Consider the following 16,942-nt stretch of genomic DNA (forward strand, 5'->3'; position numbering starts at 1 on the left):
ATGGTTTTGTATATGTACCAATATGATATTAATCTCCAACAGGTATACAGAAATAAAGCTGTTCCACAAACCATAATGTTGCACATACATAATAGTATGTCTGGCGTTGCTATTTCTCTTTATATATAATAATATTGAATGTTTTTGATCAGTCAGACTACAATATGGAGACTCAAGACTCATGTATAAGGTTAAGCGACTGCAGACTAAAGAAAAAGCCTGTTTATTAGGAGGCAACACTGAGTTTTGAAAGTCAGAAATCTCAACAGCAGGTAATGTAACCTTCTGAACTACAGCCCCATCATAGATAAACAAGGGCTTTGTAAGGGTTAAGCTGCACCTAGAAAAAACTGTCCTTTGTTTTCCTTCTTCTCTGGTGCGAGAAAGTATCGTGCAACAAGGGAAGACTCACACACAGAGAGCAAGAAAAGATTCAGACTCAGCCTGGATTTGAAATGTTTCTATTTAGTACATTACAGGGCAGTGAAGAAATGTGAAAAAGTACAAATGTTGCGGTCCAGGTTGAAACCTCCTCAATGTACTTGTGCACACTGTCTGTTCAGCCCTGTGAAGTATCAAATAGAAACATTTCAAATCCAGACTCTTTCTTTTGTTCTCAGTGAGGGAGGCCTCCCTATCTGCTCGTTGAATGTCATCACCATATGTGAAGGAGTTTAACAGCTTGACAAGTTACTGCGATTTACCTCAAAACATGTTTCTACACATTATATAACTTTATCAGCATTAAATGTCTGGGTTTTAAATGTTCTCTTGCTCAGCATGGTTTAGGTCGTGGTTCAGAAGAACAATGCAACTCATACTGTCCTCTTTGAGAACACACACACACACACACACGCGCACACACACACACACACACACACACACACACACACACACACACACACACACACACACACACACACACACACACTCCTGCCCTCTGTGTTTTGTACCACCCCCTTCTCTTGGACCAGCAGTCCCGTTAGTTCCTCTCCTCACTCTGAGCTGCGCTCCCACTGACGAGCAGAAACCAACTGTCATGAAAGAGAAAGGTAGACATTTTTAAGCGTGTGTGTGTGTGTGTGTGTGTGTGTGGCAGAGGATGAGAAAGAGTGTGTGTCAGCTTGTGCTTCATGTTTGCCTTCATGTACATATAATTTGTTTGCAACTTCTTATTAAGTCTAGCATTGTTATCAGTTTAAAGTCTCAAAGCTTCTTCCAGGATTACATTTGTGTCCAAGAAAGTGAACTAAATCAAAGTGACACATTATTATGCTAACTGGATTACTTCCTGTTTGCGTATTTTAAATTATCTATTGCGTTTTTTCTTGCAATCTTGTTTTAGAGGTCAAAACGAATATATGACTTTGTCTTCTTGTCGTATAATGTACAGTGTCATAACAAATCTTGATATTTGGCTGTGTGAAAGCTTTGGTATCCAAATTCTGAAAACTAAACAACATGAATTTATGCTTTAGTCTTTTTTTTTTTAATAGTTGACCTTTTAAGATTGGCCAACAAACAGGAATGATTCTGAAAACATTTCCCAAATCTAGAAACTCAATTTGGAGTAAGAAACTGTTGCCAAGTGGGGAAAAGTGCAGCTGTTATAGCTAATCGTAGCGCATCATCGTGGGTTAACCAGCGAGAGATTTTAGTTATATATACCTATAAGCAACAAACTCGGTAGAAAGTCAAGTAACAATCATTGTACCCAAAAACCACTCGATGAAAGCTTTAAAGAAAATAAGTAGCTCACATACAGTAGCATGACTAAATACAGCTTAGTCTATACAACACACTAATATCATTCAAACGCATTTTGTTTTGCAGTAAAAACAACTGTATGGTTAAGTCCTACTGTATATGAAGCATGGGTAACATTTCATTACATTAGAATGAGATATATTTAAACATCGACATAAAGATTCTGGAAATAGAAACTCACACACTCCTCACACACACACACACACACACAGATGCAGATTTTCATAGCTGGAGATAGTGGGTTGTGAGATTAGCTGTCCGTCTCAGGTTTCTCTCTCTATTTGCTGTCTTTCTAAATCTACCATTTGCTAATACTTGACACCATATCAGCTTCACATTCTGGGAGAGATCAAGAAAGAGCAGATTACTTTTTGGACTCCTAAAATATGTCCACGTGAAGACTTGAGTTTTACCATTTACACAAGAACAAAAACGACGATGTATAACTTGTCCTACTCCATCAGTCAATCTACAACAAAACAAAACATCTCTAAACAGTAGGAGTATTAATGTGATGTTGTTGTGTTGGCATCACAGCTCCGTCATTAACAAATATCTGAGGCGTTATCGGACCGGGCCAGTTTGGCTGCATTTTCAGTCATTGTTGGCGTGCCATGTCCAAAACAACGGGTTACATTCCCACTGGGATTTTGGCAACTCACACGATTTTCTGAAATCAGATTTTCTGTGATTACTATCACACAGTGTCTTTTCTAAGTTATTTCTAAGTTACAGTAACATTTATATCCTTTGTTGCTTCTCTAAAACTGAAGCTGTTTGCATATTTATTTATGTATCAGACTTAACTAGAGATTACAATCAGTTACAGTGAGCTTTATTTTAACCTTCGGGAAGAATGGTCTCTTAATCTAGTTTGTTACCTCATGCTTGTTACCATAGTGACTCATCTCTCCTGTTGTGGGGGCAGACATGGGGCCACATACCGATGGAGCTTGACTCAATTTACTCCATATTCACGAGGCTGAACAGTTTAGAAAACCTTTCCCCTTCAAGCTGTACGTATGAGGCTTTCTTCCTGTTTGGGTCGAATACATTTCGACACAACTCATTCATGTTAGTGCAGCTGAGAGGTACTGAGGGGTATATCCTGTGTTGCTGGTATCTGGTTAAAAGGTGAATTTGTTTTGACGTTTTTGTCGCAAAACTCTAAGTGGAAAAAAAAGGAAAGACGAAGCTCATGCATCGAGTTATCTATTTGTATGCTGGGTGTCCACACAGCGCTCTCAACGTGTCACATTCTTTCCCCTCTCTCTTCTGCTAATCACATTCAAGACCTCTCAAGTAGGGCTGTGATTAAATTGTACAGGCTGCTCCTGCCGCCGTAGGAACATGAAAGAGACAAAAGGAGAAGGAATGAGCTTCTTGCTACAATATGAGACTAGGTTTGGCACACAAGAGGCAACGCTATAGCCTACTCTTACTGACGTTGTTGTGAGAAGTGATGGCTTCTTCGTGAGCCTATCTTTGTAAAGCACTGTACAGATTACTGTGACTGTATGTGTGTGTTTCTGTCAAATCAAAGCAGTTATGTAATCACTGACAATGTTTATGTTTGTATTTTAATTAACTGACCAGGCAAGTGTTGGAAAATATGTGCAAACACCAGCAAAACTAATGGCATTCACATCAGCTGAGGCTGTACTTTGTGTTTATTCCTAAATAACAAATATTAGCATGCTAACACACTTAACTAAGTTTAGCATGTTATGTAATGTTTACCATATTTAACACAGTAAACATTTTAGCTGCTAAACAGCAGAATGCCAACATTGTCAGTGTGAGCATGCTAGCATGCTGATGCTGCATGCTAGCATGCTGATGCTAGCATGCTGATGCTAGCATGCTGTTGCTAGCATTCTGTTGCTAGCATGCTGTTGCTAGTATTTAGCATTAGCTAAAAGTACAGCAGCCTCACAGAGCTGCTAGCATGGCTGTGACACTTGTCGCCGGTTTTTCCCCAAAATTTTCAGAACTTTTCAACTGTCCTTGTATGATAAAACATTAGGCCTATATGTTGACAGTACTTTCTGTATGTAAACATTACAGTGCCGAAATTAGCCTACTTGCAAACAATTAAATAGGGTTAGGCTACAACTGAGAGTGACAGTTTCTTAAAGGAGTAGGCAAAAGATAATATTTTAAAGACCAAGACTTGGCATTTTCAGGCACGGTAAAATAACTTTATATATGACATGCTGTCTGAGAGGCAAACAATGATAATGCATTTCTCAAGACATAACTGATTAAATGATTCCTCCCTCTCCTGCAGCGCTACATGGTCAGAATGGCGGCCACCCGTGTTCTCCAGGGGGGAGGCGGATCATCCAGTGCTTCAGGTGTGGAGAACCATGCAAGGGACGGGTGCTGCGAGTCCAGTCCAGCCACTTCCACATAAACTGCTTTACCTGCAAGGGTGAGTAGCCTACCCTTAATATGTACACTTTCGGACAATCCTGCAATCACACAGTCGGGATAGACCTGTAAGCTTAATCATAGACTCTCTTCATTTGGAAAACTTGAGAGCAATCCAATGAACAGAATTCCTTATGTGCAGTGGAGATGAATTAGTGGACTAAACACGTTATGGCTGATTTCTTTTGTATTTTGCTCCAATCACTTCTTAAAATAAGGCTGCTCTGTACACAAACATGTCATGAATGGATTTTTACCAATTAAACTGCATTCGAAACGTCCATGTCACTTTGTTCTTTTGCAATTTGAACGACGAAGATAGCCCCCATCACAGACCTAATAATGCATTTTTCTACGGGTACTGTTCATTAGCAATGGCCTACAGTGGTGGGGTTTAATGTACAATTTGGATTTTAAATCTTTAATTGGAATTTTGTATTTTCCAACACAATAACATTAACCTTTAGGTTGCATTAAAATATCCTATTTTCAGTATGTTCATTTTCAATTGAGCAGCACTTGCTGGTGATTCTTTAGTTAACTTGCTGGTCCCATCAAATTCAATTTATTACAAACTTTTCTGCATCTACAATGGCCTGTTGTGAGAAGGTCCTTCGTTGTCAGACAGTCATTCATTGGAGTTACTTTGTTTTGTGGAAAACATATTTTCTCATTAGGCTATTGTCCCCGCTAATCGAAACAGACAAGCTTCTCGTGTCGTTGCCCTTTCATCCCATGTGACGTGTTTACAGCGCGAGGAAACAAAGAGACTTTCAGAGCAGAGGAGCCTGCAGTATTTTAACAGTGGGAAGGCCTGAGCACGGAACGGCACGGCGAGGTTCACTGAATCAGAATTTACCTCAACGTGGTTCACTTTAAATGTGATTAAATGTGAATTAAAATAATGCTTTTTTTGTTTTAATGATCCATCAAGGTGTTATCAATGTACATTCAATGTTTGGTGCAGAAAGAGAGGGAATAATTGTCACAGTGAAAACAATAATATGTTAGATTTAGTATAAAAGCATTTAAGAATCTGAGACACTCACTTTATGCATTTATGAACATCAGAAGAAAGTTATTAACATTATTTGTATGTCATTTCTATCAAACAAGAAAAAAAGATGAATTTCGACACGTTTGTAAAGGTTTTATTCAGACTTAAAGATAATGTAATGTAATTAAAACCTGTACAGTAAGTTGTTAGTGAATGGTCGCAGGACAGGAATAGAGCGGTGCAGCAATGTCCTTGGCATTTTGTCAGGGCAGGTTCAGAGGCACCGTGTCGAAAATGGGTTGCGTGGTATCAAATGACTCCGAACAAAGCAGTGAGGAAACGCTGCCTCCCCGTCAATAACATGTCAAACACATGCACATCTTAGAAACCCTGGCAGAATCATGAGGTCAGACAGCCCAAACAGCATTTACCTTATCCCTTTGGTGGATTACGTAGTTGCTAACTTACTACTGACTGCAAAAAGGTGACAATTTAAACTATTAATTCATAGTTACTGACCCAATTCATACAGAACAGATGTATCCTATCAGAAGTTACACATACCTTGTCAAAAAAATAAAAGAACACATAGAAATACACATACAGCCAATGAAAAAACTCAAAAGGATGATATTTTAGAAGGATTAGTCCATACAAATATAAGTAAGAGATTAGAGCAGGACTTCTGAATGAGGCAGTGTTTAGTACATTCTCATGTGTCTGTTTCATTAAAGCTGTATTAATTGAGATCTTTAGCTAGTTGGCCAGGAACTTTATGAAACAAACAATTTGGTCTAGTTGATCTGCTCACATTTCACAGGGTTAAAAGATTATTGCAGCTTTAACGTGTTGTGTTGTCATCTGTCTTTCCCTTGTTTGTGTGTCTGTGTGCAGTGTGTGGCTGTGACCTGGCTCAGAGTGGCTTCTTCATGAAGAACAATGACTACCTCTGCCCGCTGGACTTCCAGAGGCTTCACGGCACGCTCTGCAACAACTGCGGGGAATTTGTGGAGGGACAGGTGGTCACAGTCTTGGGGAAGACCTATCACCCAGTTTGCTTCGTGTGCACCGCTTGCAAGTAATTGAGAACAAAACAAAAACATGTTTAGGAGTTTGGAGGCAGAATAATTTGTTCTCTAAAGAATTGTGTGGTTCACGTCTGCCTCCTCTGTTTCTCAGACAGCCCTTTCCTGCTGGGGATTGCGTCACCTTTAGTGGAAAGAACTGCCTCTGTCAGCGCTGTATCCAACCCGTGTCTCCTGCTCCTAGTCCCAACACCATCAGCTGTTCCAATAGTAAGTGCACACTTACATTACATTAACTTACATTTGATCCAGTGTTCACATCAAAAATATTGATTAATGAAGCTTTAAAACAGTCCCAAAACTTTGATTCCATGCAGACATACTCACAGTGGATTATGCACTGACCATTGGCAAGCATTACTTTACATTACATTGCATTACTTTACATTACATTGCATTACTTTACATTGTATTACTTTACATTACATTGCATTACCTTACATTACATTGCATTACCTTACATTACATTGCATTACTTTACATTGTATTACTTTACATTACATTGCATTACCTTACATTACATTGCATTACCTTACATTACATTGCATTACTTTACATTACATTGCATTACTTTACATTGCATTACTTTACATTACATTGCATTACCTTACATTACATTGCATTACTTTACATTACATTGCATTACCTTACATTGCATTACTTTACATTACATTACATTGCATTACCTTACATTGCATTACATTACATTGCATTGCATTACATTGCATTGCATTACATTACATTGCATTACTTTACATTACATTGCATTACTTTACATTGCATTACTTTACATTTCATTACTTTACATTACATTGCATTACTTTACATTGCATTACTTTACATTACATTGCATTGCATTACCCTACATTGCATTACCTTACTTGCATTACTTTACATTACATTGCATTACATTACATTGCATTACATTACCTTACATTACTTTACCTTACATTGCATTACATTACATTGCATTACATTGCATTACATTACCTTGAGAATCCGATCTTGTCCCTGGGATCCTGCCAGGTCAATGATTCAGTGCGGACTAAGAGATACAAAAGAAATCTACTCTCACTTGACCTTATTTACCTGTAAACTATATATAGGGGCAGGGATTAATAGGATCAAGACTCATCAAGCCTCTGGATTAAGAAGACCTCTCTTTAGGACTGTACGGAAAGGTGGGCCCAATGCATTCAGTTTATTACGTCTTATCAAAACACTTTAAACTAAAGGCAACAGCCTGTTCGGATGTCCAGTGTTTGAATTTGTGTTGTTTGAGGTAGGCCACTTATCCATAGTAAGTGTGTAACCTACAGTGGATGGCGTTCGGCACGACCCCAGTTTTGAGAAACAGACAGGAGTTACGACATGGAATCTAAGCAATGTACTACAGAGGACGGGGGCGGCAACACAACTTATTTTAGACAGCTAAAAAAAACAATAACAGTTTAAGCGTCCACTATATTTAGAATGTTTTCACGGCTGTACCCTTGCCGCCAGACAATCCTGTCCGACTGGGAACTGAAGCCGTTATCTATGCTCTCTTCAAAGCCACCAGACTCCATTGACAAAAATAGTAATTTTTCCTCGCAGAACACCGCAGTTGCTCCTCTACAGCTGACTCATTTGGTTAGTTTGTTTGTGTTATTGTGGGACTTTGGTGCTTACGAACTAACCCTTTAAAACACCAAAGTCACACAATAACTCTAACTAACTAACCGATTAAGGCAGTGGTAGACCAGCATCTCCAGGAAAATTACTGTTTTTGACAATGGAATCTGGTGGCTTTGAGACAGCATAAATAACGGCTTCAGTTCCCCGTCGTAGGTAACACACTGAACGTGTGTCTGTGTGTGTGTGTGTGTGTGTGTGTTCTCAGACTGCTCTGGCTGTGGTAGGGACATCAAGAATGGCCAGGCTCTGTTAGCGCTGGGGGGCCAGTGGCACCTTGGCTGCTTCAAGTGTAAAGCCTGCAGGAAAGTGCTGAGCGGAGAATATATCAGCAAGTAAATACAAATCTCTCATTTATACCTTCTCTTATTCATAATCCTTTCTCTACCTCTCTAACTAACACACAGAAAAGATTGTAATATTAAGCGTCTTGTTTTTCAGGGATGGCGTTCCCTATTGTGAGAGGGACTACCAGATTCAGTTTGGGGAAAAATGTGAAGCATGTCAGAAGTTTATAACTGGGAAAGTCCTGGAGGTGAGACATCTTTACTTTCACTGAAGAGTACATGTTGTATTTATATTTGCATCACTTTCTCCAAAGTCCTTTTTCTTTTTACCTCAGACTTTATAAATATGACTTGACGGCAGTGTTCTCACACATTTATTATGACAGGTGCAAAAAAACTGAACCAATTATATGATTGAACCTATTTCTAACTTTTATTTTGACAAATCATCTTGACCGAATTGTCAATTTGTTTTCTTATTCTAACTGTTTGAGTACATTTGCATAGACATAGATTTTGGATTTTTCAAAGTGGGAGAAAAAAGTGGAAAACCCATATCAGAGAGAAATTCTATTTATAATTATTAGAAGATAATTGTGATTTGAGGAGATATTTGAAGTAGGTCCCCACATCCAGAAAGGTGGAGGGTTTGACTTTTATATATACATTTTTGTTCTTGGTAATAAGCCTTTCTCATCATCCGTAGGCAGGGGAGAAACATTATCACCCCAGCTGCGCAAGATGCAGCCGATGTGACAAAATGTTCAAAGAAGGGGAAGAAATGTTTCTGCAAGGTCAGTGTGAGGAAGACGTATGGATGAATGTACCTGCATATACGGTGGATGAATATTTAATGTTCAATTTGCAAACTCATTTCTATCCACTTGTGTAAACTGTGCGTTTCTTTTGAAATCCTTCACAGGATCAACAGTTTGGCACCCGGACTGCAGAAGCGGCAGCAGAACTGAGGACAGTTACATGGTAAGACATCGTTAACTTAACACGTCTCAGAATACCTCAGAATACCTGTTAACATCCAGCTGGTGTGACTGTTGTTAACAAAGGGGACATCTGTGCACGTCGCTGTCCTCACACGTTCTCTTCCTCCCCAGGTCAGCAGACCAAAAACTCCTTCTCTTGATTTCTTTTTCCCCCGACAAATACTGAAGGTCAATATTGTGAGCTGGCGTGCCGTTTGCGCTGGTGTGAGTGAGCAGGCTGTAATCTCACGTTTTGAGATTAACCGCACTCGCTTGTTTCACATGCAACACTTTGGCCAATCAGCTGTTGTGTGTGCTGGTTCAAGGAAGCAAAGAAGACTTCTTAAAAGTTGAATTTTTGCATCCAAGAATTATTAAGAGGAGCTTTTAATTTGTAGAGCACCTGTGCAGTATAGTAAGTGCAATATACTGTATATTATATTTAATGCATAAGCTTTTAAAAACAAATCAGCTGTATGAACTGTTAATGCTGACCGTGATGCTTGCTTGGCTATTCCTGTCATCTACTAGTAACTGCACAATTTACAGTAATATACACCAAAGTATGATGTTAGTATGCAAAACAAAAGTCTGGCTGATTTCATTGTTCGGTACAAATAAAGGTGTTTTATTACAATATGGAACAATGCACATAAACTCGCATGATGCCAGGCTCACGCTGTGCTCTGCTGCATTATGATCAAGGACCGAGTTGTGTGTGTGTAGGGATCTGAAACAGGAAGTTTCTCAGTCAAACTAAAAGCTGTGTTTTTTCTTTTAGCCCACTAGATCGTCATCTGAAAGCTCCTGCTCCAGGCCGGGCTCGTGCACTCCGGGGAGTCCTGGTCGAACCATCTATGTAAGTTCTGGTGACAACATCCGCGTAACACCTTCCATGGTGCACAATTCACCGTGGCTTGATTTTACATTTCCCTTACCCTTTATTTATACAGGGGAGTCGCATGGACAAAGTGTCTCTCTTGCAAGATCTTTCTTTTGTTTAAATAAAGACGAATATTTTAGGAAAATAGCCGATGTGGGAAAAAAAACATTAAACCTTAAAAAAAAACTCTGTAAACATTTTTTTTACTTCACCTTGACTGATCGGAACTAGTTTTAATGTTATGGAAGAAGAATTCGATTTCAATTGTGGTTGAATAACGAAGAGCAACCACACATTGATCAGGAATTTAAATGTATTTTGCTTCATCAATTTGAATTCATTGGAAATTCTGATTGAATTTGATTACAAAATCAAGCTTTCGGTGTCCTTTTTGTTTCCTTCATCCAGTCTATTAGGATCCAGTTGTTTAATTGTGTGGAATAAACCTTCCCCACCCCCCGCCCATCAAAACATCTCAAAATATGAGCCAAAAACGACCTACCTTTCTTATACTTGAAAGCCTGAGAAGTAATTCATATAGTGAAACAGAAACAGGCTACAGATATTGTTAATGTGTCCACTTCATGTGCCAAAGTCGGACTGTTTTGGTGATGTGGGATTAAAGTTTCATTCCTCCCTGAAGTCAAGTAATAAGCAACCTTCCAGCTGACGTAACCCATGCTGTCTGCTCCTTCTGCCTTCTGTGTCCTCCTCACCCCCTGTCCTCTCTCCTCCCTGTCCTGGTCCCAGGCAAAAGTAGATAATGAGATCATTGATTACCGAGACTTAGCAGCCATTCCCAGAGTCAAGGCTATATATGATATAGAGCATCCTGATATGATGTCTTATAAGACTGCGAACAGCAACTCATCTACTTTGGACAACAAAGGCAAGAGACAGGACAGACAAAGCCCTGCAGAGGTAACTTTAAGTTGTATCCTGTGACATGTTTGTGTCATTGTGTTGGTGTTTCTTGTCTTGTTGTTCTGACAGTTTGGCCCAAAATGCAAAGACTTTTATTGTGTAAAATGATTTGTCTTAAAGTGTGTTTTGGAGCAAAAGTGCTTTTACATTAAAACAGGGTACTTACTCTTCACTTACATGTCTGATTCTCTTAAAGAGCAACTTAAAAATACAATCAGAGAACGTTTGCAAGTGGTCAGTGTCTTTTAACGGTGTCATTGAACGCCTGTGTCAGGTTACTTAGAACATGCCAATTTGCTAAAAGTGCCTTTATAATCAATTCCTTTTGTTTCCTACTTCCACACGTCTGTCTTCATGTGAACACCTAATAACTCCAAGGATTACAAAAGTTTAGAATATAATACATAATAATACATCTTATAAATCATTTTAAAAGATGCACCGTGGTTGTTTTTCTTGTTCATATCAGACGAGTTTGGAGCTACAAGGTTTTCACCTGAAGTGTCGACACTGTGTGTTTCTTTCTGGTTCATACATTTATTTTTCTTCCTCTGTCGTTCTGATTTAGTCACCAAGAAATGTATCTGAAACCACAGAGGTAAATATGTGTTGTATTAACTTTAATTAAGGTAGACAGGTGACATACAGTATGTGCCCATTTAAATCATACGTATTCAACACACAAATTCATTTTGATTTGTTGTGTTTCAAGGAGAGTTTTGAAGTCAGAAAGTGCATACCAACATCGACAAGTCACGGGTCTTTTGGAGTTCATTCAATGCACAACCGTCACAGCTACACTCCGACTCTGTCCAGATCACCACAACACTTCCACCGGCCAGGTGAGGGAAGTGCACAAAAGTAAAATGATGTCTTATCACCTTAGTCAAGACATTAACCTTCCTCTGCTCACTTTTTCCTCTGTTTTACTGTATCTCTACCTCCACACCTCCTCTTTCCACTTCTTTCGTGGAATAACAAACAGGACCGATGCTTCCTCCCTCTTTATTATCTGGCACCAATGACACATGCCCCACTTCCCCTTTATGCCAACACTTTGTCCCTCACACCAAAGGTAAGACCCCCTGCTCTTCTGATACCCTTTACTGCATCCCTTCTCACCTCCTGATGTCGCCTTACCTTTCCTATCTAACACTTATATTTAATAGCAGAACTACCATTGTTTGCAACACCAACATTACTAAAAGAAAACACACAAGCTGGTTTAGAGCCAGAGTTGGAATTTATAGAAAGGACGGCGCAGAGATGTGATTCACTTTATTGTTGGAAACGTTGAGCCATCTAGTGGTCAGTCGCCCACGCAGACTCTTTTCATATTTCTTACTGCAGGAGATAAAACAGCAACACCCGACAGAAACACACCCCCCCCAGCCTCCTTTCTTTTCCCATTTTGCACATTTGACTTCACTGTACTTTTCCTTTTCCCTTGTTCTGCCGCCCCCCCCCCCCCCCCCCCCCGCTCACTAAATTCTTCCACTGAAAAAAGTAATCCTTTGCATAAATCTAGATCAAAGTAGGTATTTATAAAAGTGGTTTGATTGATTAAATAAGTAAATATTCCTGTGCCTGTTCCCGACTTCACTCACACATTCCTCTGCAGCCTATTTATAGCAGTGAAGCCTGTTTCATCGTGTGTGTGTGTGTGTGTGTGTGTGTGTGTGTGTGTGTGTGTGTGGATGAAGTATGACAAGCTCTCAGCAGTAATCGCTGGCATGTGTTTTTTGGTGGGAACTGAGAATCACTCACAACCCACACAGCCTTAGTTCCTGTATGATTACGTGTGTTTATATTCTATAGATGTATATGTATATATATCTTGATGATCAATCCTGAAACTCACCATTTAATTTCATTTAAGAAAAGTTCTACCAAACCTTTTTGATGTTCTGGCCTGTTTTAAGGTCACTACAAATATTGCACATATACATACAAACACATACATATACATTATACTGATTGTGGTCCTGCAAACACAAACAAACAACAAAAGAATCACATTTTAATGCATGTTTTGATGATGTTAAAACATTGAAAGAGAAAAATGGGGCACTGCAGTAGGTTATTACTAACGACATATTACTTTGGTTCTGCCGTGTGATATTTTATAATAAACGCTGACGCTGCATTCTTCTCTATCCGCAGACGAAGGCTTCAACATGTACAGAAGGCCTCCAATTTATAAACAGCAAGGTACGATAGGACACTTTCATCTTTCAAGCCACCTTTTTAAAAGTCAATTCTTGTGGTAAATATTAGTTTTAAAGCTGCTGATTGTTATCTCCGTTGTGGAAATGTTTACAGTAGTACCTACTTATGCCATTTTGTTGTAAATATAAAAATAGATCGGTACTGAGAAGTCTATTTTACAGAACAGTTAGCAGAAAAGGCTAAGAAAAGACTCCAGCGAGGTATATTCTTCTTAGTAAGTCAGATCTAAGTCTGGCTGTAAAGTGCCTCACGAGGAGTTAATCTGTCTGCTGTCTCACTTTCACAAAGATCCAAATTCCTCCACATCCCCAACATCCTCTTTGCCTGGATACGGTCGCAACGGCCTCAATCCGGTAAGAGCAACAATCACTGATACCTAATTCTCTCTCTAGAATTATTGCGTAATGCTATTAAGTGACATTCCTTTCATTCTGAGTTTAGTGCAAATATACATCATTTGGAAGCCAGGCTCTCAGATTATTTAGATTACGACACAACTCATAATGACCAACGACAAAATAATCACATCCTTTATGTTTTGGTAGCTCTAGAAACAAACTAAAGAAACTATATGAGGGTTTCTTTCTGAATAGAATTAACAATTGTTGTTGATGTTTCCTCTCTTTTCCTTCGTTCTTCTCATTAAGCCACGTTCAGCTGATTACTCTCACTACAGCAGTGACAGATTCAGAGGTGAGTATTTAGATCTTTATTATTCATCGTGGATGTTTTTAATCTCCACAATATTAACTCAGATGAAATTAATTTGTGTTGCTTGTTCTTTACCTTTCCTCCGGCCTTCCAGACTTTAAGGTATGTGAGAACAACGTCATGTGATCTTGAATCCTTCGCTCATCGCCTGCATGAGCATGTTTTATGAAGATAGGCTCAGCTTGCAGATCTCTTCATTAATAATTATGTTGCACATATTACATAACTCTTTAACCACACATTTTATAGATATACTTTACTTGCAGTAATTTCAGATTTGAAGTGATTAATCCCTGCCGGGACATTTCCCCACATTGCACGTGTTTGCTTCATTCTGTAGCTCATCTATGACGATCAGCATCCATTATCACGAATGGACAGAGGAGTGTCTATGCCTAATCTGTCGGAACCAAAGCAAGTATTGTTTGTATTTTCATGTGAACGCACTGCAAAGGTTTAATCGTGTCCTGTACATAAAAGCACCTTTACAAGACTGCATGCCAGAATAACAAATACTACATACAAATGACAGAATACAGGTTTCAAGGATGACTTTCTAATTATACTTTCTTTATAAAAACACATGTGAAAATACACAAAGTGTTTTGACAAAGGCTAATAGAAACATATTCTTCATCTATATATATATATATATATATATATACATATATATACTGTAATATATATATATATATATATACTGTATATGTATATATATATATATATACTGTATATATATATATACAGTATGTATATATATATATATATATATATATATACAGTAGTATATATATATACAGTATATATATATATATATATATATATATATATATATATGATATATATAGATAGTAGTATTATATATATATATATATATATATATATATATATATACAGATATATATATCAGTATATATACAGTATATATATATACATACTGTATATATATATATATTATATATATATATATATATATATATATATATATATACAGTATATATATATATATATATATATATATATATATATATATATATATATATATATATATATATATATACTGTATATATATATATATATATATATCTATAAAGATAGATAGATGGATGGATAGATGCTATATTTTACGGTGGCCATGAGGGTCAAAACGCAACAACAATTCAGAAACACATTTTGCAGAAACACATTTCATAAAAGCTGGTTCTTTCTGGAGAGTTTGTAGTGTTTTGACCCTCATGGCCACCGTACTATATACATCTTATTATATATTTAACTGTGCAGTGGTTATACAAGATGCATATTTGCAGAGTACATGATGTTCTAACTCCATATGTATCTCAATATCTTGTAGCGTAACCAAACAAAAGATTGTGTTCAGGTGTAGCATGTGCACTAATCAACTTATACAGCATTCTCAACCAGTCTTTGTTTTGTCAAGGTCTACCCGTATGAACTGCTCGCAGTTAGTAGTAGAGGCCGAGTGAAGCTTCCCAGGGATGTTGACAGAACAAGACTCGAGGTACAGTAAGAAAAGCACTTCTATTGAACTGGCTCAACACACTGTAATTGCCATTTGCTCAATAAAACATAACACCTTCACTGCACATTGAAGTTTGCCTTCGTTTTTTAAATAAATGCTAGACCTTGTGTAAAATACTACACATACCATGGCTAAAAGTTACTTTGATTTTGATGAATTCCTTGACAGTGGCATCATCTGCTGAAAGGTTTTCCTTAATAACAGTTTAATTTTAGATTAAGAAAAGCACCAAACTGATTTTACACAGTCCATGTTATTCTTTCCTGCTTTCCTTTGCAGCGTCACCTATCCCCGCATTCATTCTTCGAGATCTTTGGCATGGAGATCCATGAATTCAACATACTTCCACTGTGGAAACGTAATGGCATGAAGAAGAGGGCCAAACTCTTCTAAATGCTGCCTTCTGCGTGTGTTTACTCGTTAACACGCAGTAGAGTTCTGATGACCCCTTATGTTTATTCCTTTGCATTTGACACAAACATTAGACATTTCTTGTCTAAGAACTGGACACAATATTGTTTTCCCCAGTTAGTTTATGTAGGTAATTGTAAAGAATAATGTTAAAATGTTCAAATGTATAATACCTTAAAGCAGATATGAACATGAGAACTCAACTTGCTATAGTGGCTTCACTATCAGCCATTATTATTTTGTTTTTCCTAAATCAGCCCCGTCTCCCCAGGGATTACGTTCATATTGGACGATTCAGCTGTTTACAATTTATCTCTATTCATTGTAAATGCAACAGGTAGTGTGGCGTGTTTTATTTATAGCATGCCCTAAAGTGAAAAGTAAGAACATAACATGTTCCTCTGTGATGCCAGAGACAACCTAACCCAAACTTAACCTCAAAACAATTGCTGTTATGTTTCCACTCGACTCATTTAGTGTAGAGTGATCGTGCAAAACCTTGGATTATGATCAGAAACAACATTTTTCAGAGGAACTAATGCTTTTTAAAATATTTTGGCAGCATAATAATAATAGTTGCAGCCTTACAGAGTTTGAGAGTGGTTTGGGTATTTCTGGCGTCTACTTAATCTGCTTAAAGTTAACGTGTCCTAATTTAAAGCCTTTGTAGATCATTATTATTACCCTTTCTGAATAATACGTCATGATACCTGATGTCTGGTGCAGTGATTGGGTACATGACATGTATAGTCATCAACATGTAGTTCTGATACAAGCTGTTAAATGACTCTTTAATGCTTCTTCTACGTCATATTATGTTTCTGATATTCGCTTGATTCTCAATGTTGGAAAGGCAACTTTTAGATGTTACTAAATAGTCACTGAAATGTGCTGTTGAAGGAATGATTAAGATGATTTTAAATGTATTGTTGTTTTCCTCTGACTGATCACTGTACACGTTACCTTCACACTGCTGTCCCAGCACACCACCTCAAGCGCCCTAAATAAAATGTTGCACTTC

At 37.9% G+C, this 16,942-nt stretch overlaps 1 protein-coding gene across 5 annotated transcripts; it reads left to right on the forward strand.

The window, feature by feature from the left end:
* The first annotated feature begins 1,010 nt into the window (after positions 1–1,010).
* On the forward strand, positions 1,011–16,942 carry LOC115024577 (actin-binding LIM protein 1-like). 5 transcript variants are annotated; one of them, XM_029456314.1, is made up of 20 exons: positions 1,011–1,052; positions 4,058–4,201; positions 6,092–6,275; positions 6,377–6,492; positions 8,165–8,291; positions 8,398–8,491; positions 8,950–9,037; positions 9,166–9,224; positions 10,005–10,082; positions 10,857–11,027; positions 11,599–11,628; positions 11,743–11,872; positions 12,016–12,105; positions 13,194–13,241; positions 13,548–13,612; positions 13,907–13,952; positions 14,065–14,072; positions 14,311–14,388; positions 15,409–15,489; positions 15,790–16,942. In XM_029456314.1, the coding sequence occupies exons 1-20, from the start codon at positions 1,040–1,042 to the stop codon at positions 15,901–15,903; spliced, it is 1,764 nt and encodes a 587-aa protein (XP_029312174.1). In that variant the 5' UTR covers positions 1,011–1,039; the 3' UTR covers positions 15,904–16,942. The 5 variants fall into 5 exon arrangements, with proteins under 5 accessions (XP_029312174.1, XP_029312171.1, XP_029312170.1 ...); XM_029456311.1 differs by lacking the exons at positions 11,599–11,628; positions 15,409–15,489; positions 15,790–16,942 and having other exon boundaries at positions 14,311–14,515; XM_029456310.1 differs by lacking the exons at positions 11,599–11,628; positions 15,409–15,489; positions 15,790–16,942 and having other exon boundaries at positions 13,917–13,952; positions 14,311–14,515.

Source organism: Cottoperca gobio, chromosome 19 (genome assembly GCF_900634415.1).
Source record: "Cottoperca gobio chromosome 19, fCotGob3.1, whole genome shotgun sequence".
In the NCBI taxonomy this organism is placed as follows: Eukaryota; Metazoa; Chordata; class Actinopteri; order Perciformes; family Bovichtidae; genus Cottoperca; species Cottoperca gobio.